Source organism: Thalia democratica, chromosome 9 (genome assembly GCF_965202585.1).
Source record: "Thalia democratica chromosome 9, ktThaDemo2.hap1.1, whole genome shotgun sequence".
NCBI lineage: Eukaryota > Metazoa > Chordata > Thaliacea > Salpida > Salpidae > Thalia > Thalia democratica.
Window position 1 is genome coordinate 18,229,840 of NC_139173.1, and position 26,923 is coordinate 18,256,762.

Below are 26,923 nucleotides of genomic sequence, written 5' to 3' on the forward strand. Positions count from 1 at the left end.
TAATAACAAGTGTGTGAAATTTTGATTCCAATCTACTTATTTATTTCTACAAGTCATGTTTTTTTTTACTTTTTATAGTTAGTTGTTGTATTTTTTTTGATTACTAAAAACTAATCTAACTAACAGTTTTAATAATTTGAAAACTTTAGTTTATCATATATGTAGTATTTTTTGAGTTGCAAGCATTTGGTTCTCCTTGATGAACAAAATAATTAACATTAATTACTTTTGTTTAAAAACTGTTGTGATTACAAAAACATTCACGGTTCACGCAAAGATCGATATTTTTTTAAAAGTAGTTTTTAGGTTTTAGTTACAAATCTCCATATTCAAATTTATTTTAGTCGAATAAAAGTTTGATTATTTTACTTATAAAACAAAAATAATTTAGTATTTTTTAAAATTTTATATTGTTTTGTCTTCGCGCCTAAAACTAGTGTGTCTTTTTTGTGGTTTTAGTTTAATAAGGTGAAATGGCTTAATAAATGTTTGAAAATAATGGTAGATAGCAATATGCACAACTTTATACTTAATATTCATATTCATACTTAATAGTTTATTTATACATCAACAAAGGAGATAAAACTACTTTTGAATACCAAATTTAAAACATAACTATTAGTAAATTTGTTTTAAATAAATCGACAACATTATTTAAAATAAAAGAAAAAAAACATTCAAACATGTTTTTTTAAGTTTAAATTCATATGCAAATCTTTTAGAAGTTTTTTCAGCAAAGTTTAGAATTTAAAAAATTAGAATTTTGGTGTAACACCCAAAAAAAAACTAAATTAAGATATTAAAATATTGAAGTTTTATTAGCATCAAACGAAATTCTTGTTATAACTTAATTTTTATATCTAAATAATTCTAAAAACACAGTAAATAGTTTTATTACAAAAACTATTAAAATTTTAAAGCAGTTGTTATGTTATTGATTTTAAAGGAGGCTCTTCGCTATTAAAGTATTTTTACTACTTTGGATTTACATTACATACCATAGTCTCGGATATTGCAACTATTTAAAACTAATTTATTTTTTTTGAAATGTAGTGAAAGAATATATAACAACCGGAATCCGGATACAACTAATTGTATCAGTAAAGCCCATTATAAGAACACGTTTTAGATAAACATCTTTTCAAATATAAAATATTCAGTTATGCAAATCCTCAAGTAAAGCATTTTTCATAACTTATAATTTAAGTATGACCCTGTCATCGATAAAAATAACTTCAAATACTCCGTACAAACTTAAAATGTCTCTTTATATAAGTTTATTTTTAATTATAAACCAGTGTTGTGCGACTTTTGTAGTTTTAAATTTAAGAATTTTTATTCATAACTTGTAAACTACATAAATAAAAGTAAATAAAATAACCCTATACTTTACATTACAAATATGGTTTGGTCAATCTCCATGCCCTATATTTTAGAATAGTTTTTTTAATGTTTTGAAATTTAAATTCTTGAAGTAGTCTATAAAAAGTATACGTTTGTTTTAAGAGTACAAAAAAAAGACTTATGCAGCTAAGAGTTATACTGCTACTTTTCATTTGTAGACGAAAGAAAAAACAGAATACCATGGAAATTGACAACAAAAAAAACACAAGTTATAATTTTCTGAAAATTTTGCTTTAAGAATGTTCATATGGAACTTTTTCTGATTATTATGATTGGCTCACTTGAGCATGATTTGATACAGTTGTGGCATTTAATATTCATCAAAGAAAAATCATCTTCCAGCTTAAAACAAAATTTCAACTTAATTTTCTACTTAAAATTATAGAAATAAAAAAAAAAGTTTGTTATTACAACTATGTATACAAACTAAGTTTTTAAAAACTTAACTATAAACAATTTTTCTTATAACTTGTTTAATTACCCAACTAACCTTAAAGAAAAATCGTGATAAAAATAAATTTAATAGTTTTTTTTTTGTATTGAACTACTTAAGACTAATTATTCTATAGACTAAAGTAATAATTAAATTATTATTTGAAACGTATAAAGATTATTATAAATAGTTTAAGAATTTTTTTGTATAGCTACAAATTTTATCAAATACGTCTATGAATAGTTAACTATTACAAAAAGTCAACTAAATAAGCTTTTACTTAAAACAAAATATATGTATATGTTTTTATAAAGGCTGTAAACTAGTTTCTGTCTTAATAAGTACTTTTAAAGTTTACATACATTTAATTTTAAAGCTTTAATTGTTAATTTACTAATTTTGTAATTAATATTAAAAGTTCTTAAAGTTTTTGTAAGGAGTAAAGACTAGAGTCAAAAAACAACTGATCTAACTAAAAATATTTAACTTAAAATTTAATTCTGCGTAGTTTACTTATTAAAATGTAAAACTATAAAACACCACTCTATATATCAAAACAGCATATATTAATAAACCAACAAGTTTATGTTTATATACATAATTAAAATATCTTAAGTTTATTTAAATCATGTACATTTAAACTGGAATAAAAAATACTTTACAGACCAAACAGATGAAAAACTTTTTATAAAAATGTATATATTTTTCTTGTGAATCATCCGTCAACTTATTTAACAAAATTTGTTGTAAAATTATAATAAAAAACGACCGAAAACAGTTGTATATAATTTAAACTATACACTTGCTTCTAAAAATACCGTGCCAAGCGTCTCTTATACGTTCTTAGTAAACAAAAAGAAGGATTATTTGTATACTTCTAAATACAATCACTTTACTTATATACAATTAGCTAAAAAATAGACCTAAAATTATTTACTACTTGATTATTTATTTTATAAAGTTTTAAGCCTCTATGAAAAAATAGTAAATTAATTAAAAAACTAAATATATCTTTAAATTTGATATTTTATTGTAAGGTTGCAACCATTTTACTGACTGCGTAAATAAAGTTAGGTGATATTTACATTCAAAAACATTAATTAAATGGTTGATAATTTATTTTCTGAAAAACTAACATCTGAGTCATAATCGATGTCAATCTTTCTATCTTTTTTTACATAGTCTTCTTCAGTATAATATGGTTCTAAACCACCTTTTCGTATCTAAAGACAAATTTGAACATAATATTTAAGTTTTTTTAATCTTTGCTATTGATAAAAAGTAAAATAGATATCTAATATTTATTTTAGACCTAATACTTACAATTTCTAGTAGCTGCTCTTCAGTTTTATCTTTATTTTCAACAAAAAATGATTTATATCTCTCGACCTTCTGTAATTTGTACAGCATTTTTTTTGGATCATCTCTAACTTCTGGGTGAGCTTGTAGCTTGTTTTTTCTATTTTTCATTTTTTTAGAACTTTGATCATCAGTTTTTTTAGTTTCGTGTTTATCTGCTTTTTATAACGTTTCCACAAATATTTTAAAACTACTAGTACAAATGATATTTATTCTAAACGATTTCAAGCATAGTTCATTTTCAAATAAACGTAATTATTAAAAAAAAAATTTTCTGATACTTAAAGTCTAAAGTATACACTTAAACATTTATAGGTTTAAAATACTAAAACTTTGAGTTTTTGTTTGTCAAAGTCTTTTTAATAATTCGAATGATAGACAAGTATTTTTTTATTAATGAAAACTACTTTCAGCTTAAGTTTTAATGCTAACGTTTTTGATTTATTAATTTTAATTAGTTAAAATTGACTAAGTTTTCATTTCAAATATCTTTGTCAAAATCAGGGGTTAGCAACCTTTAATAAGTAATGGGTTAATTTTCTCATACAAAGCCACTAACGGGCCGCACTGAATAGCAAAAAGTCTTCCACGGGACGCAGTTATTTGAAAAAGTAGTAGTTATCAATAAAAATGTACTTTTTTAACCTCGAGTATGATAAAATATGCAATTACAAAGCATTAGTAACTATAAAACATTAAACAAAGAGCTTAATTATTAGTTATCTCCTTGACAAGACAATAAAACGTATTCAAGTGGTATCATCTCGATAACCGAAAGGTCCTAAGACCAAATATTTTGAGAACTTTTATTTTTGCCGTTCATTAAACAATACTTTACTTGACAAATTGTAAATTACAATACTAAAAATATGTTTTTATTGAACACTACGACTTTTTAAATACATAACTTCAGTTTTTTTACTAATAGTATATGGCGGGTCGCATATTTTTGATTTGTAAACTGCATTGTCCCACAGTTCGCAGTTTTCCGACCCCTTATTTAATACATTAATAGAAACAAAGAGTTATTTCTGATTATTTATATTAACTTGTAAACAGTATTTAAAACAATTTATTTCTAAAAATAGTTTGAAAAACTAATATACTACTATTTTTTTAAAATTAGTTACTTTAACCATAGTTCATGGGAAAAAAATCTAAACAGCTAAGTATTTACATAATTTAGAATGAAAATTTATAAATAAAATGTAAAAAATTTGATGTAATCAGCAAATAAAAGTTTTCAGACTTATAATTAATTATACTTGGAAAAAAAGAATCGTTTTATTAAACTTTTAAAATATTTAGGTAGTTGCGCTTGAAACTATTTTTATTTGAACTTTTTGTTTGAAGACATATTTTTATAACTTAAATCACGTTTTTTTTCTGATTGGATTGTTTGGTTTTTTGATACAGTAACATTACCTAATTAACTTAAGCATACAAAAATGTTTATATTAAAAAAATCATAAAAACTTTATAACCTATGCCGTTTAACCAATATTCTTCTATCTCCTTTTCATTTAAAGCATCTATGGAATCATATACACCCTTTTGTTTATCTTTAAAAATGAAAATAAGTTAATTGAAATTTCTAACAGTACAAAGAGTTTTCGTAAATTGAATCAAAATGTGCTATTTTCAAATTAAAACTTATAAAATGTTTTGATTTATTCAAACCAAAATAAAAAGTTAAATAATTGTACAAAAGCTCAGTATTTAAACTAAGTTTCGACTGTATGCGTATTAGCAAAAATATTGGTTGTAAAAACAAAACCATGAAATTGTTTTACTTATACATCTTTAGTTTAGGTGTCAAGATTCTTTAAAATATAGTAAAAGATTAAGTGACATTAAGTATAAAATTTTGACATTTTAACAAAAATGTTTGACTATAAATAGTGTTATGATCTATATTTTAAGATATTCATAAAAGTTCAGTATAGTTTAGTATTTTTTAACTATAAAGTATTTTTCACGTAAACGTATTATTAAGTTTTATTTATTCTTAAGTGATTTATAAAATAAATTAGATTTTTGAAATAGTTATTTTGTATAGTGTTTTGTGGGTCTTTTTTATAATAGATACGTAACTCAAACTGTCTGCCTGGTTTGTATGAAGTAAACTAAGGTAGCATTTAGTAACTAAGTAAGTGTTTAACTATGAGTAGTACCAGTAAATTAAGTAATTTACAACACCCTTAGTTGTTTACATATATAATGATTTAACAATATTTAATGTTTATTGTGTTTAATTTTTTTTTTTTTTTTTAAATTTTAGTTAGTCTTTTTCGTACAATTTTTTTCAACTTTTATTAAATTTGTTTAAACTGAAACTAACGAAACTCATTTATACGATAAAAAAAAGCATTATTTTATTTTTTATGCCAAGTTTGTTAGTTATTCTTTGATATCTTTAAGTGTTACACGTATACAAAATCTGTAAAAAAGTAATAAAAATTAAATAGTTTATTACGGCATATATTACATTTTTTGTAATAAAGATAAACTTTTGTATTGGCAAAATGTAGTGCATACACTTTTTAAACCTAGGTATAGTTGTAAAAACTTTAAATGTTAATTTAACAGCTGATCTGATCTTCAATTTTGTGCATCACTAGTATTTTTCTAGAAAAATAATTCCATTCACTATATGTTTCGAACGGCTAAAATACTATACATACATAGTCTTAATATTTCTGTAATAAGTAAGGATTGGATAGGCGAACATCCACTGTATTTTGTTGTTTAAAATATGTTGCTTTATAATTTTGCATCAAAAAAAGTTTAAAAAAATAACTTATTGTTTGAATGAAAATTAGTTTATAGAAACTTGAAGTTTCCAAACATAACTAGTTTGAAACAAAAATAAAAAGCTAAATAAGATAACAGTAAGTTAGTTTCTATAAAACTAACAATTTTCGGATGTTTCTTTATAGTAAATTTATAAAAGAATAATAGTACAATGGTAGAAATAGTTTATGTTAAGATACATGTTAACTTTTTAACTAATAATAATTCTTAAAGTATAACTTTAAAATAAGCTAACAAAGTTTAAGTGTTTAGTGAAGCTAAAATTTGTTTCAACTTTTCACAAATTTACCATTAAAAGATATCAACCTTTATTTACTTATAAAGAGTGATATTACTTTAGTTTATTAATTATAAACACTATTAAATTTTACTAAGAATAAAAACATTAAACTCATTATACGTTATACTGTAATTAATGTTATTAGACAACTAAAATATACTAACCAAAACTAGTTTCTTCCAAAGAAAGATGATGTTGCGGTGTGTCGGAACCTATACTTTCTGTATCTTTTATAGACATTGAGTCTTGACTCTGTACTCTTTTCATAGTTTTTATATGAGATAGATCTGGTCGAAAGTTAAACAAAACTGTTTTCCAATTCTTATACGGTCAATTTTGTTCTAATTTAGCGAGATTTTCTTTCAAAATAAAAAATAGCATACTAGTATTTAGTAGACATCAAGCATTAAATACAAACTTTTAAAAGTTTTAGTTTTTATTATTTATTTATGTTTAAACTAAAGAAAAAAACTTAAAAACTTCATTTTTTTACGACAGTATTAAAACTTTTGTAACATTAAGTATTCCTAGCCAGTACAAACTTTTACGTTGTGTCATAATAGCAAAAACTTTCTTTTGTACTTTTTTTAAGCATAGACCTATAAAAAAATTAGCAAATATTATCCTGTGATTTAAGACAACTAATTGCAGATATGATTAATCATGTAAATAGTTAAAGACATAATCTAGTACTAATAAAATATAATCTTTGCAAAAATTAAATTATAAGTCATTTCAATACTCTTAGCAGTCGTATTTGTAACACGAAATACTTAAAAATAAATTTAAACACAAAAAGTGTATTAGAACTACTTTAATCTTTTAGATTAAATATAATTATCATTCAACGAAATATCCATGTATTACTTTATTAATTGGTGTACAACAATTAACTAAATGCCTATAACTTTAAAGATGTAAAATAATTTTGTAACAAATTTAAGGCCTTAAAGTTTAGTATTTTAACTTGACTACTTTAGTAAAGTTATTTTAGATAATAAATAGGTTTATAAAATTTTGTATAAGTAGGAGATATAATCAAATAAATATTATCATGATGACATCTTTAATTAGTTTAAAAGAATGCTATGATATATCTTAATTATTTCAAATTACTTGATTGTAAGTAATTGAACCAACCGAGTTTACCTTTTTTACAGAAAAGATCTTAAAAACCTTCATTGTTAGAAAAATTGCAAATCAAGAAGCATATTATTCTATGTAATCTAAATATTTATTATTGTGGAACAAACATTTTATTGTATAATCTGACAGAATTTAAATGAATAATGTTTTAAGATATCAGCATTTTTCTTATAAATTTCAATGTTACTTAATTTCGAGGCATAAAAATCGAAATTCGGTAACTTGAAAAATTTTTGAAAAAAACTGTTGTTAAAATATTCTTGTGTTCTTAAAAAATGATTATTAATGTGAAGAATTTTTCTACCGGATATTTTAAAATTATTTCGAAGTTATCGATTCTAATTTGATTTTACTTTGTTCTGCGAAAACTATTGAATTATACAGTTAAAGTTGTTATCAAAACAATGCTAAGCTATTAGGTTTTTGATCGTTTTATTTAAGATAATAAACTAAAGTTATTCATTTAAGTAGTTTAGTAAGGTGTTTAGTTCTTTTACCTGCACAAACATTTAAATATTTTTTCACTCGAAATTTTTAGAGGTCTAGCAATCAATAGGGTTTAAGAAACTAATTGCATTAAAAAAAACTAAAAAATATCGTAATTTTGTTTTCAATTTTAATTAATTTCTTATACAATATAAATGCAGAAAAATTCGAGTTGTAAGTTTTTGTTAGCTCTCTGAAATGATTAAAAGACTTTACTAACTAATTAAATTACAAAAAAAAAAAATTATATAAATTTTAAAATTTAACTTTAATTTATAAAAGTAACCTCAAAATTATACTTTAAAAATTTAGTAAACTTAATTTAAATTATATACATATTTACAAACTAAACTTATACACTTAGAAAAACAACTTTAGGCCTATAGAATTATACAATATATAAACTATAACTAGACAAAACTAAATCAAAATTTTTAATTCTATTTTACCAATATTTTAATTGTCTTATATAGTTATTTACTTTGTTTGATTATTATAAAACACCAAATGAGCTGTAATTTTTAGTTAATTTTGCAATTTTTTTATTGTATTAGTTTTTAATAACAGATAAACTGTATAGATCTAATACAAACTTTTATTCTTACTTAACATAATTTAAACTTTAAATGAAGTTTAAGAAATATTTAAGCCTTGTATTTAAATGGATGAAAAAGAAGAATAGTTTTTTTTTAAATTACCATTTAAAACGCTTATAAACTTTATTTTTGCTCTTCATCATCAACTCAAGAATATCTAGTGTAAGTTTCAAACTATGACCTCATGGCCCCGCTGTGGCCCCTTTACTGCTCATGGCCCAAACTTCTGTAATGGCCCATAAAAGGGCCGCTCGGCCCATTTTGAGAAACCCTGATTTAGAATAAACATTTTAACACTATTAAAAATGATAATTTTTATTTAGATTTACAATACTTAACTTAGATTTTCCAACGGTCATTTTTTAAAATTTGTTTAAGTAGCTGTCAAAAAATTAATTTGTAGTCTGTCCTACATTGTGCAGTTTGAGGTACGTTATCAATTAAAAATTCCAAGGCTTAACTTGTCGTTTATGATAGCTATTCTTTTTCCAACATGTCTTTTTAGTGTTAGAGTAATTTTAAAAAACATTTAAATTTTCATTCTGCTCTTAGATATACATAATAAGGTTAGGTTTTTTTTTTATAATTTTCAAAACTAAGCTACTAAAATAATAACTTTAGAAAATATAAGCGATATTTTTTTGTTAAACCATTAGGTGCAAAACCAGGTTTCATATTGTAAAACAAATCTCATATAATGCAAACTTAGTTTAATTCGAGTGAAACAATGATACTAGCTCATTTTGGATTCCATTGTAAAAGAAAAAAATATTTTGAAAATAAATACAAAAAAAAGTCTTGACACCGTTCTAAATAAATAGAAAATTTTTGCATGTTAAATTCTTCCAGTGTTTCCTTGTACTTAAAATCAATTCAAGAAGTTCTTTAAAATACTGTCACTGTAATTTAAGATATTTAAAGAGGTTTTTAGTTCTAATTAGTCATTTAGAAAAACTTTACTCTAAAAATCAATTAATTTTATTTTACATCTTAAATGTTTATATAAAACAAGAATATTTTTTTATTTCGATAAACAATAAAAGTTTGATATATATTTTTCTGTTAGTTTAACAATAATTGTTTTGAAATTTTTATTTAATAAATAAATGTAAAAAGAAAACATCTACATAGCTAAATAGCAGGTGTAAACAATTGTTATTGTTTTAAAGTAGTTTCTAGTCCATAACTTAATCAAATTTTCAAAAGCTTTCTATCTATAAAGTTGAACAACTTCTTTCTTAATAATGCTAAAACAACTTGGTTTATAACATTTAAAAGTATTTAGCTCTTTGTAAAAATTTTATAAGTAAAAAATCTAATATTGTCTTCTGCATTTGAATAATCTTCATAATCAAAACATTAATATGGTTTTTATGACCTTTTAAACTATATTGATAGTAAATTGATCTTTTTTTATACGAAAATTAGAATGGTTACTGAAATTATAGTAAAGCCGAAAACTGAAAATTGCTAATATAAGTAAAAAAATGTCAAGCTCGATTTATAGCTTTCTACAAAGTACAAATAATGTCTATCAAAGGTAATAAACTGAAAACTTTGTTTATAAGTTTTTTATGGAACTGTTGTATATCATTTATAAAGACTAAATACTTAAAAAACTCATCATAAATATTTTAATTAAAATACTGATGACTGAGTTGACAATTAATGTAAAATAAAAGGTATTACTAGTTTATTTTAAGAATGGTTTATACAAACAAACTATTATCTTACCAAAATAAATTATAACTAAACCACTAACTCTTTATTAAAACTAAGACTTTTTTATTATTATGACTTGCAAACGTATAACTGGTATGTATGATTTAAAAATAAACTTTTGTCCTTGTAGTTCACAAATAGTTTAGCTTTGGTGATAGGACTGCTGATCTTGAAGTAAAGAAACTTGCTATAAGTTTGATATAAAAAAAAAAACAAGCATAAAGAATTCCTTGAAGGGAGTAAGAAAAAGTGAGCCGCATTTTTTCGATCAAATGTTGTATTGACTAGCAACGAAGTAGAGTTTGAAATTTGTAGAAAGTTATGACGGAAGCATAGACGCATATGCCAAAGTTGATTGAAGCAACAATAAATAGTAGTTAATTATAAATAGAGAAAAAGTTTAGATAGTTATAGGTGATACACTCTACAACATATGGGAATAAACATATACAAGCTTGAAGAAACAAAGATATATAAAAATAAAACAATATATAAATATTACTAAAAAATAGTTTTTTATTGCATATCGAAATTAAAAAAAAAACCAAATTAATTAATTAGGTAGAAACAATTACAATTTGCATAAATACTAAAAATTTGTCTTTATATAAATACACGGTTAAAGTTTTAAAAACAGTATGTTACAAAAATATAAAAATAAGCTGGGTAATATGATTACTTATGATTACATGAGTAAAAGTAGTTTAAAAATGATTTTAAAAGTATTGATTAAACTGTTTTTAACTTAAAAGTATTTGAAATATTTCCTACAATTTCGATTTCGGCTCGAGCGCATCTCTCCCTTGCAACAAATAAGGTCGAATGTACTTGTAAGATGCCTCATGGACCTGTTTATAAATTTTTCTAAAATTTATTTATTAACTTATATCTATAAAAATTCAATGCAGTATTTAGTCCTTAAAATGTTATAAGATGCATACAAAAAACCGTAAGTACTGAGCAATTAAGAAAAGAAATAACTTTCTAACTTTACATTTATATAACACTTTGACCACAGATGTTTTTGTGTTAAAACTTTATTCCGACTAACGGCGTTTCACTGCTCTCAAATAAATTTAAGAACAGATCTACGGAGTCTATAAAATATTAATACACATTAGAAAAAAAGCAGAAAAAGCATGTATAATTATGTATAGTGTTTATGTAGGTAGCAACTATAAACGAACTTTATGGTTTAAAAACAAAGTTTGGAATTATACATGTTTGGAATTATACATAACAAATATAATTATACATGCTTTTTCTGCTTTTTTTCTAAAGTGTGTTAATATTTTATAGACTCCGTAGATCTATTCTTAAATTTATTTGAGAGCAGTGAAACGCCGTTAGTCGGAATAAAGTTTTAACACAAAAACATCTGTGGATAATATTCCGATAAGTTTAGCTTATCAGGATCTCCAGGATTTAACGCCTTTTAACGTTACATCTTATAACATTTTGATTAATTTATTTGGTAAACATGTGTTACATTATTACATGCACGTTACTTTTGGCCACTAATAACTTTGTTTAAAAAAAAAAAAATAAGTATTTCATTCAGTATTAGTCTAACATTCAATTTGTAATAAAATATTAAGTGAATAGAAAATAGAAGATGAAAAATAAAATATTAACTTAAGGGTATAATTTTTTTATAAACAATGATAAAGTAGTTAAAATCATTAGTTATAAAACATCACAAACAGTTAATGAATAAAAATCTAACATCATTTTTATTCATCGGAGAGTTTTTAGCATTTTCAAACAGTCTTTGGTAAACTTCACCGTCATAGCAACCAATACAGCTTTGCAAACAGTCGTCAGTGTAGTCGAATGCGTCTACTAAAGCAACTGCATTTCTTCTTAATACCAACAAAATATCAGTTTCTGCAGTCATCACTTTATCCATGCAGCATTTTCCGAGGGAATTTGTCTATAAGACAAACAAAATGAATGTTTAATTGTATCTACATAAAAATAATAAATTTTAATAAAAAAACATTGAGTGAAATTATCATAGTCCTAAATATATCAAATAAAAATTAAACTTCAAAATTTAAATTAAATTTTATCAGAACGAACCTTTTTTACTTAAATAGAGTTCTAGAATTATACATCAAACAATATTTTAGTACATAGATTTAACTTTTAATTACTTTAAAGTACAATAAACAAGATTGTATGATTGAAAGCAAAACAAGTCATATATTAATGTAGATCATTATTTTTTATTAAGATAAGTTGAAGAAATTTTTTTAAATTAGAACTTAATTTGATAAGTACTTAAAATACTTTCAAATATTATCTTAGATACAATACACAATTTTTTTTAATTATGAACGGTAACGAAAAAATCAACCTTGACAAAATCTGCCTGGTTCAAATTGATGTTGTGAAGAGCGTACAATTTGAACATCTGATCGAGAACTTGCCTCAGCGAATCAGAACAAGGCAAATTGGTCACGTGAGTGGCAAAACTTGCTATTATGTTCTGCATCACGTAGGCCTACAAAAGAATTGTTTTTATTAGTTTAATAAAAAACAGTTTTTTAAGCTTTTAATTAATATACTTAAATATACATAGTTACTTTAAATTAAATTTTCAAAAAGTTTTCTGATAGTACATTCAAAAATGCTTCAAGAATAGTTTTATAAGGACGTTACTGATATTTTTAAACCTTTTGTTACTATTATATGTTTTGATTTTCTTTGAAAACAAACAAAAAGATCTTAAGTTCTAGTTAAGAAAAATATTTTTTTATTTTTTAAGACTTTATCAAGCAAATTAAGTTTCGGTCAAAGACCTCGTCATCACATTAATATTCACTTTTTTTATAAATTAGTGTTTAGTATTAGCATACATTAAAATTATAAAAAAACAGCTTAACGCTAAAAAGTTAGTTGCAATCTCTACTTAAAATCAGAACACTATCTATGTTTCTAATGCTACTACTGAAACTCTGAAAATTTTAGCGTGAAAAACTTACGATTACTTTAAAAAACCATTAATCCATTAGCTAAGTAAAACTTTTTGAGACAATGATTATAAAAATTGTACTTGTGAATAGAATTCATTATGCAAATTTACAAACATGGATTAAACAAGTAAAGTCCACTTGTTTTATTTAACACTAAGTGAACATACATATAAAGTGTCATTATATCAATTGAGTATTTATAAACCACTAATTTATGTGAATTAACAGTAAAAAATATTGTGATAAATATTCTGGATTTTAAATTTCTTAAGAAAAAACTACCTACATTTTTTTAATAAAAGACTCAAGATTTTTTATTTGAAATAGCTACCACTTTTAAACAAAACAAAAATAAACACCTTAAAAAAATGTTTACACATTACTATAGCAAAAACAATTGCCTTGAGCAAAAAAAAACTAAATACTTTACATTTATATATAACTTATCTTAAAAAGTTAAGTAATAAAATACAGAAAACTAGATGTTATTATTTAACGTAAGAATTATGAGTTTAGTTCTTTTTTAGAAATAATAGTGAGATAACAATTTAGAAGTTGTTTTTTTTTGTTAACAAGTTTACAGATTTTTCCAAATAAACAAAATCGAATTATCAGAATAAACATTTTTCAGTTACTTTAAAAAATAAATAATAAAGGTATTTTAATGATTTATAAAATACTTATACATTTAACATGTTTCTACTTTAAGAAATAATAAATTTATTATTTAAACACTGAAAAAACTCTTATATTGTTTTTACTAAATTAATTAAATAAAATACAATACTCTTCACATTACCTTTTTTGTAAGTTTCTCATACAAAAAAAACTTTTCATACAATAAACATTTAAATAAAACGTTTCGAACCTTAGCAGCGTTTATGAGCTGTACTTGCATCATGTTAGCGCATTCTGACATGCTCTTTCCTTGCATCATCAGCTCTTGGAACTTTTTGCCGACATTTATAATAATTCCTTGAGACCTGTAATACATTTTTATTAACAGTTTGTTGAAAAAAATTAGTTAGAACTATTTTGTAATTAAATCCTTAAAAACTATTCATTGTTATAATTAATTAAAAATAATTTTATTTTAAAGCTAATTGCCTAGTACCATGTCTTTTTAATAATTGTTTTTTCTTATCTTTTATTTTTAGGAAGAAAATAATAAAAAATAGTCTAAAGTGCAGTACAAATGTTAGATAAATAAATACTAGTTTTCTAAAAAAACTATCTAAAAGTAAAGATAAAAAAACATTTGACATAAAAAATTGCGAAAGTTGAAACTGAACGAAATTTTAGCAAAAAAGTAAATTATTAATAGTTATTTAATATTATCACAAAAATTAAACTTTAAGATAATTTTTTATTGAAATAAAATTCTATTGGTAAACTAATTCTGATAACTATACCTCTTCTTGTAACAACGAACAAGTGCTTCCATGTCCATGCAGTTGCCACCTTTAAGCACTATGTCATCGTAATTTTCATCGAGGTAGGCAACGCTACCCTTTAAAACTCCACTGCCAATTTGACTGGCACATTTTAGCAAGTATCTGAAAAGTTATAATTATTTATGTTTTTTTTGTATTGATGTTATAACAATTTTTTTTTTTAATTTTATTAGTAATTCTTATACCAATGGTTTATTTACTTAAGTTATTAGTTAAAACTTTGTTACTAGTTGAAAATTATTTTTGCTAAAACTTATACTGCTATATAATTTTTTAGGTCAATAAAAACTACTTGAAATATATAAAATAAATATAAACATATGAGAATTTTTTTAACTCAAATCAATCAGCTAAAAAACGTATAGCAACACACAATACAACAATAAACAGCAAACAAAACGACAAAAACTACCTCCAGTACAAACAAGCAACCGAACTTTTAAATTAATACATATTTAAAAAATGAAAATAAGAACTACAAAAAAAGTTGGAAAATACTAAAAAGGGAAAAAAAATCTAAACCAGGATCAATAAAATGCAGGTTGTGCTTAAAAGAAGCTTTATTAATACTTGAATTTGTTACAAATTGCATCAACAAAAGAACGAAATTAATAAAGTCATGCAGACCCAGAAACAATTTTTTGTTAATAAACTGGAAAGCAGACAAAACTTAAACCAGATTATAATACTAGTACAAAATAGGTTTTTGACTTTTTTATTGAGTTTTGTTGTGTTTTGTTTATATTAAATTTTTTTAAATAGTTCTTTTAGAATTTCTTAGATTGTTCTTTAATCCGTTTAAATTTAAACTGTTCCGTTTACTTAAATAAAATTATATTTTTGAATTTTTTCAGTGACTTTAAGTTTTGTTAATGTTTTGTTGATACTTGGCTTATAGATCCAGTTTTAGATAGTTTTAATTACATTTAGATAAATTTCAAGGTAGAAATATCTTTAAAAATTTTTTAAAAAGCTCTTAATTCAGCTCTTTTTTTTTTTGATTCATTATATTAATTAAATGTAATTCGTTTTAAAACTAGTACTAATTTTACCTAATTATACACTGATAAGCTTGAATTTTCGAATATGTAAAACTTTAGTTATTTGTTTAGATTTCATACAAGAATATGTTTTTAAATAACATTATAAATAAGCAGCATTGTTATGTGCAGTTTACTATATTATTTTACTTAAAGAGGTCGCAACTTTTGTCACCGAAACCTGGTTTTAAATAAAATAATTAATTTGCACATTTTTATTTAAACTCAAATTAATACAAGTAGAACGTTTATGTATTTATTTCTTATACAAAAAATAATTAAACACCGGAATTTATTTTTAATAAAATTCAAATTTAAAAAAAGTAAAAATAAATAAACTAAAGCATAAGCCTACACAGGAATCATTTTAAATCGACCTTTAAGTAAATGTTTACCTAATTAATGTATGTAAACATAAGTTTGTATTTGTTTTAAAATTTTTACCGTTCAAAGTACTTTTTAATCAAAAAAAAGTTGTTGCATCTACCTTTAAAAATAATTAAGCTTAATAAGTAATAGTTTAACAATTTTTTTCTGTGCATTAAGATTTTTCCCAAAAAAAAAGTAAAGCTAAAAAGTTTTATTAATTTTACTTTATTATAGTTCAACCTATTTACCTAAGTTAGTGATTTAAAAAAAATAAAGCAGTGCACAGTGTATCGTTTTAAAAATTAATGCACACTAGATCATTTTGAATTTAAAAAAAATATTAGAGCTGGATTTTTTCTAGTTTATTTGTTATGGTCTAATATAAATATGTCTTACTCACTGAGAACAAGCTGAAAAAAACAGTCTGGACTAACTTTGTTATATGCACTAGTTATAAACTTTTTTTATTCTCGAAAAGATCTGTGAGCAGTAAATATTTTTATTCAACACACTATTTTGCTTATTAGCACTCTTTGAGAAAAACTGGCCTAAGTAATACTTATTAGGTAACTATTAAATAGTTATGATGTTAACAAAAGTATTATAATAGAAACGTACCTGGCAACTTGGAGAAACATGACGGTGTTCTCGCCTTCATAAGTGCATGATGGTACCAAACTCAAGTACAATCGCGGAAGACCACTTGCCTAGAACATACACAAGTAGATAAAATTGAAAAGTGTAGTTCTGATAATAATAAGAGCTAAGAAAAACGGAGGTTTTTATTAAATAAAGCTAATAAGTATATTATAAGATAAATTCAAAACAATGAGTTAAAAAAGTCAATTAGCTAAGTCTATATAACTTACTTTTATAATAGTTAATTAGGAATATTTATTTTGTTTGATTTTATATCAGTTTACTTTTAATGGTTGTTTTCGTGTTACTTAGATTTTATGTTGCTAAACAAATGTTGTTCATATAACTATATTAAGTAGAGAAATGTTTCTAACACATTAAAGGTTTTTAGAACTGTAATTTCTTACGTACACATTTCTAAATGAATATATTGAAACTTAAACTTAATGACTAAAATAAAATTTTAACTTTAATTATTACATTTGTGACTTTCCAATAAACAACTTGTAAACATTTCACAATGAAAGCTAAACTTAACACAACTAAAAAAGGTTTAAATCTTAAGCTAAAGTATTTTGGACTTACTGTTTAACTTTTACACAACTTATACTTGCTTTAACTACTAACTTTTGTGTTATAATCTGAAAAGAATAAGGTGTGGATGTCTTTAAACTTAAAATAAAACAAGTTTTACTTCAAAATGTGCTGAAAAACTGTTATTATTGTACATATTGATATTTAATAATTATTTTTTTAGCTCATTTGTATACAAACATTAGAGTAGCCGTGACCTCCGCATGCCCTCCTCAACACTTCACATCCGTTTACCGCTTGCTCACTAGATGTCGCTTTCATTCCGGCTGATAGAACGTGCATCTAAGAAAACATATAATTAATTATCAAATAAGTCCAACATAGCTAGAAGCTGTTATTTAAAAAAACATCTACACATTTGTAGTTTTGACAATAATAGCAAGAAATAAAATAAGTTTTCAAGCATATTTCCTAACACTAAAGAGCAAATATTTGAAGATTAATTTGAGATAAACCTTTAGTACAAAGTTTCCAAGTAAACAATATATTAAAACTACAATCTCTTAAAAAGTTTAAAATCCATACCAAACAAAACACAGTAATGTATGATAATCTTATTAAAAGTTAAAACAGCTGCATTGCTAGCAAAATAAGCTATCAATTTGGAAAAATTCTTTTATTGAATGATGAAAGTTCAACAAATTTATATTTATGGTCACACCATTGTATCATCTGTACATTGTACATACTTTAAAAATAGTAATAAAACCGCAGCATAATCTGAATATAATTATTTTAATAATTAAAATCGCTAGTAGGACGATAGCATCTGACCAGTTGATATGATGAGTAACTAATTAAAACAATTTTTATTGACTCTTTAGACCACATTATAGTTTATTTCCCCTTCTTTTTTATTGATAATTACGTCTTTGATATCACATGTTACTTCTAAAAATATAAAGTTTTAAAAAACTTACCTCAGGAAGATTGGACAAATCACCTTTCTCGCACTCTTTCATAAAATTTTCATAAAAATCAAACAAATCGTTTGTAGCAAAGTGCAAGGCGTAAACTGCAGCTATCTGTGGCAGAACTTTGTGCTGCTGTGCTTGGTAGTCCAGAATTGAGACTTCGCTTTGCTCCCTAAAAAATAAAAACTTTACGATACTAGAGTTATACAAAATTAAGCATGTAATCGTAGAGAAGCGTTATTAATAAATTTTTTATAACAAAAAAACAAGTTAATTTATATATTTATAATAATTAATCAATACTCAGTATCAAGAAATATCAAGTACTTCTTGATCTTCATAGCTCCGTTGAAGTGTGTTAACCCGTCACACAGAAACATGTGTTAGTGAAATAAAATAAGAATACTGTTTAAATTTGTAATTATTCTATACAAAACACAAATATCTCAAAATAGTTAATCTAAACTAATACAATTTACTAGTTCTAACTTGTTAATTCTTCCTTGGCAGCGCACGGCAGAGTATCTGGTTGCAATGGTGGCAGCTTTGGCGAATCTGGCAACAATGACTTGTCTGATGAGAACGACCCGGATGCGGCTCATTGAAGAATACATGAGACGATCGCTCGCATGCCTCACGTAACTACCATCCTCTAAAACCTAAGAAAAAAAGAATCGTTGACTACAGTTTTGAAGCTTTGTTTAAGGAACTAAAAACTAATATTTACAAGTTGAAGTCATAAACTTCATCTTTTTAAAACAAAAACACGTTCAATAAAGTGTACTAACATACACTATGCAGTTAGTGGTTGAACTATATAACAGTTATAAACTATATACAATAAAATTGTCATAGTAACTCATTCAATAAGTATTTTCATTTATATTATTTAAAAATTTTACCAATTAAAGCCTAATACACACCTCTTTAATTTTTTTATTAAAATTATTTTTTTATTTAAATATTTATCATCTTTAATTTTAAGTTATAAAAGAATTAATTACTATTCTAAACAAAAAAGTAGTAAAATATTAATAAGTATAAAAATGTTAAACACTTTGTTTACAACATTTTATTCACCTCTGCATTTTTGCATAATAAATTTTCTCTAGGAATTCTTACATTGTTCATCATCAAGTAACCGTTGTCAATAGTTTCAAAAGCCATTTTATTTCCAATGTCACCAACTTGTACACCTAAGGAAAAAAAAAAACTTACTTTTTAAAACTTTTTTCTACGACATAGGTTTTTCTGTTGATAGTTAAAAAAAAAAAATTAAAAATCTTTGACATTATCTATTCTTTTCATAAATAAAGAAACATACATAAGTTTCATTTTAAACACGTAAGTATTAATTTTTCATTTAAAAGGAAATATATATAATATAGAATGAAAACCATACAGTGCACTAAAGTAGTTTAAAAACTGAAGTCTAAAAATTATATATTTAGGACAACTAGTTATAGGTTTTTCTTCATAAAAAAAATTCTTAATGCAATCACCTCTCGCAAATCTACGCACATTGTGTTCACAGCAAAAGTGCGTAACTTAACTAGATAACGTAACTAAACGAGAGGTGGATAAAATATACTTACTATATTGGTTGTTTTTATTTTAAGTCTATCTTATATTACATATAAATATCTTTTAAACTCTATTTTATAACACCAAACTATTTAGGCTAAACTTAAATTTACTTTGTTAATATTACTCAAAGTTAACTATTACCTTATTTAAAAGTATTTTGTGCAAAAAAAATTAAAAATATAAATTTCAGCATAAAATCGAGTTCTGAATTACAAAGAGCATGACTATAAATGCATGTTTACTTGTTAGTAAAAACCTATAACACACAATGGTATACAATGGGGTAAAAATTCTTCAAAACTCAAAAGCCTTTATACAACAATGAATGTAAACACATATGCTGAACTGAAAGTAAGCTTCTAATGTTTATAAAACAACAATTAGTTTTAAGGACGTGATTACAAACATCGACAACCATTGGTTCAAAAAAACATATTAAAAACATACAAGTAAGCATAAAAAATACCTTAAATTAAAATAAAACAATTTGAGGTTGTTACACTTCCTCATTTTTTAAGTATAAGTTTTTAATGTCATTACGATAAATCTTAGTTTAGATGTTTTATTAAATGTAAAATTTTTAAATTTTAGGTTATAAATTAAATCAATACTATAAAGTTAGCATTAATTAGACTGTAAAACAAAGTTAAGCTTGAAAAAAAAAAAAAACCAACTCAATCTCATGTAAATTCCAAAAAAAAAAAACAGGGAGTTTCTCAAAAAATTATTAAATTAACCTTATTTTTGGCTTGAACGTGTGGCAACCATGTTAAAATTTAAACTTTTTAGTTAAATCTAATTTAGAGTGATTTTTGGAAATCTAACTAATATGTAAAAAAGAAAAAAACTTTTTCAATTTACATAAACTAATGGTTCAAAAATTTAAATCAAAATTTAAAACCTGCAAGAGGTCTGTGAGTAGAAAGATCTCTTGTTTGCACAATAAATGGATGAATTCCCATGTTCTTGCCATCAAGAAACAAGTTGGACATAAGAACAACATGGTTTGCTAAAAGTCCCACTGTAATATATTATCAAAAAATTGTTATAAAATAGTATTTTTTAAACTTGATTTAATGATAACAATAAATTTTAAAGACTAAAAAATAAAGACAATAACTTTTTTCAACACCTTTTTTTACAAAAGAAAATAAACTTTATTACAAAAATTATGATACTAATAAAAATATATACTATAGCTTAAGTGAGTTAAGTAATTCATAAAAAAATATTATAGTATACACAAAATAAACTAGATATTACTAATAATACATTCTAAAAACTTGAGTTATAAATTTTTCATAGGATTTTTTTAAATGAACTAAAAACAAATAATTAAATTATAAAAATTACTTCTGAGCTACGTAAAAAACTTGTTTATAACTTGTAAAACAGAGTTATAGATAAAATTTAATGTACAAAAATTAAATTTGTATATTTTTTTCCTATGTCTATAATTTATTTAGATTTCAAAAATTAACAATTATTAAGCACGACAAATAACTTTTAAAATATAGTAATTCTGTAATAGATTCAGCTTAAAAGATTTTTGATCAAATTAAAAACAGTGTTTACAGAAGCATAACTTTAAAATAGAATTTTAAATTAATTCATAATCCTATATAAAAAGAATACAAAAACTTATGAAAAAACAGAAATAAAACTACATTTTTAGCTATCAAATCGTTTGTATATATAAAGTGTATATTAATCATATATGTCTATAATGAAACACTTAGAGACTAAATAAAAAAGTTCAAAGATTTAAATTTAATAAAGTTGAGTACAAAAATTGATTTTATTTCAACTAAATTAATCTGTAAGTTAAAACTTCAGTATAAGTAAAACAGATCTTGATCATTTAAACTAGCTTTAAATGAATCAAATAACATACTGTTAAAAATTTTACTTGTTACAAAAATACATATTTTAATTAACTAACTATCGCCAGGCCACCATTTTGCTGCTGTAATATTTGGAGAATTTACAATAAATTCCCTTGCTTTTTTGTCATATGTAACTGTAGTTTCTAATTCCCTTAAACTTGATCCTGTATAAAGTAATTTCGTTTATTTAAATATCTCGTAACAAACAACACCTAAACATCGTGAATATATTAAAAACTGAGTTTACACAAGCATTTTTTTTTGTAATTAATTTTTCAAAAGGTGAAAAAATACACTTTAAAAATAACAACAAATTTTAAATGCATTTAATAAAATAAAAACAAACTAGTAAAATTAAATAAACAATTTTTACTTCCAAAAAATTCTCTGTTTTAGCTTTATTTAACAGAAATAAATTAAATACTGACTTTAATTAATTTATTCTTTTACTGAAATTTATTAAAAACGATGCTTAATTGATTAGTCCAACTTTCTAATAAACTTTTTTTTTTAAGAAAAAGATATACAAGCTTTATTATAGTGATACTTTTTTAACTGCAATTGTTACGTTCAAATTAAACATTTACAACTAACTTAATTTACATTTTCCTATTATATTAGCAATTTAATACCCAATAAAACAGAAATATCACGTAAAAATGGCAAATAATTAAATAATAAAAAAAAATGCGAACAGAAATCAATTACTCAAAAAATTTTACAAATTTCAAGCTGCTTTTATAATCTTGTTTAAAGAAAAATAATCGTTTAAGCAAATATAGCAGCCTATAATAAATTCTTAATTAACTTTTAGGAAGATTTATGTCCAGATTAAAAAACTGCATCATTCTTTTTTAGATTTTTTTTAAAATAATATTTTCATAAAACAAAACAAAGAGTGGCTATAGTAAACTGAAAGCTAACAAAAACTAACGTGCATAAAAAATTTAAACAAAAAAATTGAAATAGACTATATAAATACTTGTACTAAGTTTAGTGCCAAGTTTCAGTTAACTAAAACATAAAAAAACAATTAATTCACCATGACCAAGCTCCGTTTGAGCATAAGCACCAATTATTGATAAATTCTCTGCAAGAGGTGCCCATTTTCTAACTTGAACGTCAGAACCAAAACTGTATATACAAGGAGTAAAAGCTCCAAAATGTAGCCCAAAACAGTATTCAGCAATATCTCCTCTAGAAAATAAATTGGCATAAATTAATAAGAGTTTCCAAAAACAACTTGCTTTAATTTCAGGTTATTAGGCATAGAGAAAAAATATGCTAAACATAATAAAAATACTTTATAGCTTTAACAATTTTTTATCATAAAACTTCTTAAACTCTGACAATGTTATAGTTACTTAATTTACTTTTAAGAAAATCATAGTTGCAACTCTTAAAAGCAAAAATTCAGCCTGAGTTACATCAAACTAGCCTGAGTTTTGAGAAGATGGACAAAAAAGTTAAAAAATTACTGTTAATCGTTCTTAATAAACACCTAAAGGAACTAAATAGTAACACAAGGACTTGATAAGAAATGAGACTTAAAGTAACAAAATCTAGTCTAATAAGAAAAGTCATCAAAACTAATTAGAGTTTTGCAGAAAAATTCAAACAAGCATGAGTCAGCATGATTTTTCAAAACAGTTCAAACTAGTTTGAGTGAGTAGGAGTTTAAAATGCACGAAGGGACATTCTTTTGCACAGGTTGTAAATAAGTTTTAATTAAATTATTTTCTTTGCTTAATTTATATATTTTTTACTATAACTATTACCCCTAACCCTTACCCTCGGTCAGTGTTTATTTTTCATTATTTTAGTTTATATATAACTTATTTTCTATATTTTTTTATATTCTAGTTTTTATGATCAATATTTTTTATCAGGTATTTTTTAGTATCTTTTTTATCACTGTTACCCCTAAGCCTTACCATTGGTCGGTAACTAACTTTTAATTTAATTTTTTGTTCTAAACATTTTTCTTCTTATTATATTTTTTAAATTCTATTATCATTGTTACCCCTTACCATCAGTTGGTAATTTTTTCCCTTTTTTTTAGTTTATGTTTTTACTTTTTATATTCTTGTTTAATTTTTACTTCTCTTATTCTTTTTGTTTTATTTATTTTTGTAATGTTGCGCAAAATTGACCCTCCATGCAAAAGTGTCTTCGTGCAGAAATGTCTCTTTGTGCATATTTGACTCTTCCTGCAAAATTGTTTTTGTGACTATTTGACCTGTTCCCAGCCTAGTTTAACCTGAATCAGCTTGAGTTTTTGTCAATTTTCAAACTAGCAAGCTTTATCCTGATTACCCTGAGTATGTGGCAACCCTAATACTTATTAATAACAAATTGTTAAGGAAAACACAGTCTATGAAAATAAACAAGTAAAAGTTACTTCTAAATGAAGTATAATAAATAATTAAAGTTAAGAAAAAAAATTTAAAAAAAAAAATGCCATAAAATTGTTACAAAAAAGCAATAAATAAAATATTTTTGTTTCTGACCTGTCTGCAAATGCATAGCCATCACTTTTATAGTCCCAACCATTTTTGTTTAAAAAATGCTTGTAGAAATAAGTAGATCTTTTTACACATTCAACAAATCTTTCTTCTCTTGACATATTTCCAACGTATGGAACCTTAATATGTTTATCTTCTTTAAACAGCTTTTCTACAAAGGAGTAAAACATGTTTAACATTTTTAAACTAAAGAAATTGGAAAACAATGAAAAAGTTATACAAGTTAAGTATGTTTAAATTTATGTGTTACACTCTTTACAAACATAAAAATGTAAACACTATGTTAAGCCTAATTTCAAAGTACAACATAAAAATCAAACTACACAGTCAAGTTTGTTTAGCAAAACTATTAAAGTAAAATATATATGTAGACTACAATTAATAAAAAATAATGATAGATACTCAATTGCCTGTTTAAGTTGACAGTACATTAACATGTTGGGTGACTTTGCACCTGTATCTTTTAAGGTCATAAACTTTATTTATTTTAAAAAATTCTTTCGGACATATAAAACCTACGTTTGGACCTGTCACTATTATATTGATCTATTTGTTATCTTTAATTGAAAGTTTTAACCTTGGGTTTAATATGTAAGACTGTGCAACAGCATAACAAAATTTTGACATTAGTATTTTATGCAACTTACTTGTTTACAAAGAATCTTTTTTTTTAAAGAAAAATAAATTTTAGTTATTATACTTGCCTATTCGTAATAAAGGTAATAGTATTGGTAACAGCAACAAAATGTTTTTAATCTCAATTTAAAATTTATCAAACTACTTCAGTTTTATGGTTAAATTGTAATAATTTATGGAAACAGCCTAATAAAAAACTTAAATATATATTGCACTCTGTACAGGATATCATAACTGCATTTTGTACAGTTTTCCTTTATAAACTATAGTTGTAAATTTCTACTAAAAAAACATATTTTACAACTGTATTAAGGTTAAAACTACCATAAATTATTAGTTTTGAGAAAAAAAATTATATAGCTTTTTTTAGATATTCAAATTACTTGATATTTATTAGACCATAGATGAAAAGTAAATAGATTTTTTAAAGCAATTTTTTTAAATATATGCAGTTAATTAAATTGAAAATTTAGGTCTGTGTAGTATATGAAAGCTTAAACGTATACCCTTTTTAGCTAACATATCTTTTCTATGAATGTAATAAAGAAAATTGAAGATAAAAATATAGGAGTTAAAAATATGTTGTTTGAATTAAATTTTACTCAGTCTCTGTTTTTTACTAAATATAAATTCTTAAAGTATTTATGGCAATGAGCTTTAACAAAATCAAACTCTAAAACATTTACACAATTTTTTAACAAATGTTAAAGTTATAATAATTAAAATGTGTAACTGTACTTACATTTTGCTTTTGAAGTAAAATTGTAAAAAAGAACATTTATAATTTATTTTAGTCAAAAACTAAAGTATTTTATTTTAAAGTTTAAGTATATACATAAAACTTTTATTTTTAATGATAAAGTGTCACCACTATTTAAAGCAAAAACAAATCATAATAGTTTATCAATAAATATAATGTTTTATAAAAATTAAAAAAGCCAAAATTTGATAAAAACTAAAACTGATTAAACTTCAATTTTAAAACTTATGGTTATAAGAAATTTAGTAGTTTCCAGAAAAAAAAAAACTTAAAACATTGAAGTACTAAATTTAAAACAACTAGCCTGAGTTTTAGAAAAATATAAAAAATAGTCTGAGGTTTTGAAGAAAAATTTAAACAAACTTGATATATCCAGGTTTTCTAAAAAAAATCTTAAAAGTTTCAAACTAATCTGAGCTGGTTTTGTTAAGCTAAATTTGGCCTGAGTTTTTCTAAAAATATAAACTAGCCTAAATGTGTGGACTCCATTATAAAACTTTTAGAACCTTTAAAAACACAAGGCCACCATGATAGTATAAGAGGTCTAATCAAAAGTTTAAAGATACAGAACTTTAACTACAGGTATCTCTTTTAACTTAAAAAAAAACATAAAATAATAAGTTACTTGCCATATTTATGACGTCTTGCAGTACAATCACTACCACCATCAAGAATGTTAGTTAATTCTTTTGTGACGAATGTAGCATTATTCCTCTCTTTTTTAATTAGAACTTCTTCAGCACTCATTTTTAATTTTGTTATATTTTTGACCAAATAAAATTTTTACACTGTTTGAATAATTATAAAGATTGCACTATATCTCTTTTAATTATATAGAAAAAAACTGTAACTAAAAATATAATAAAAATATATATAGTAATTCTTTTTTTTACTTCAATAGTATATAAAAAATTAATTTTTGAAAAAACCGACTTATATGAGCTTTAGGCAATATGAGTTCAAACACATTTTTTCCAAAAATTAATCTTGGCTAATATTTCAAAACTTATAGTATACTCTATGATAATTTTAAAAGATTATAGAATGTTTCTCATTGAAGGTTTTAATGCATATTTTAAATTCTATAAAATTTCTTGATAAAAAGTTGTGGAGAAATCGTTTTTAGCATTTTTACTCAGAACATAAAAATTCTATTAAAACTTAACATCATCCTACATCTCTTAACAAATATATCTATAAACTTTAAAAAAACTTATCTTGAAAGATTTAGAATATGTTTTTGGAAAAAAAACATTGTTGAAAATAAAATTTTTATGAACAAAACATTCATTTTAAGTTAC

At 23.7% G+C, this 26,923-nt stretch overlaps 1 protein-coding gene across 1 annotated transcript; it reads right to left on the reverse strand.

Annotated features, from left to right (window-relative positions):
- Positions 1-10,806: 10,806 nt before the first annotated feature.
- LOC145844524 (peroxisomal acyl-coenzyme A oxidase 1-like) lies at positions 10,807-26,383 on the reverse strand. Its single transcript, XM_082951923.1, has 15 exons — positions 26,252-26,383; positions 24,212-24,377; positions 22,744-22,898; positions 21,758-21,865; positions 20,717-20,836; positions 19,309-19,424; positions 18,718-18,887; positions 18,235-18,400; positions 17,495-17,596; positions 16,700-16,788; positions 14,631-14,774; positions 14,087-14,201; positions 12,600-12,746; positions 11,967-12,173; positions 10,807-11,088 (listed from the first exon to the last, which is right to left on the reverse strand). Exons 1-15 carry the CDS (start codon positions 26,367-26,369, stop codon positions 11,008-11,010), a joined length of 2,004 nt encoding a protein of 667 aa, XP_082808049.1. The 5' UTR covers positions 26,370-26,383; the 3' UTR covers positions 10,807-11,007.
- Positions 26,384-26,923: the final 540 nt, after the last annotated feature.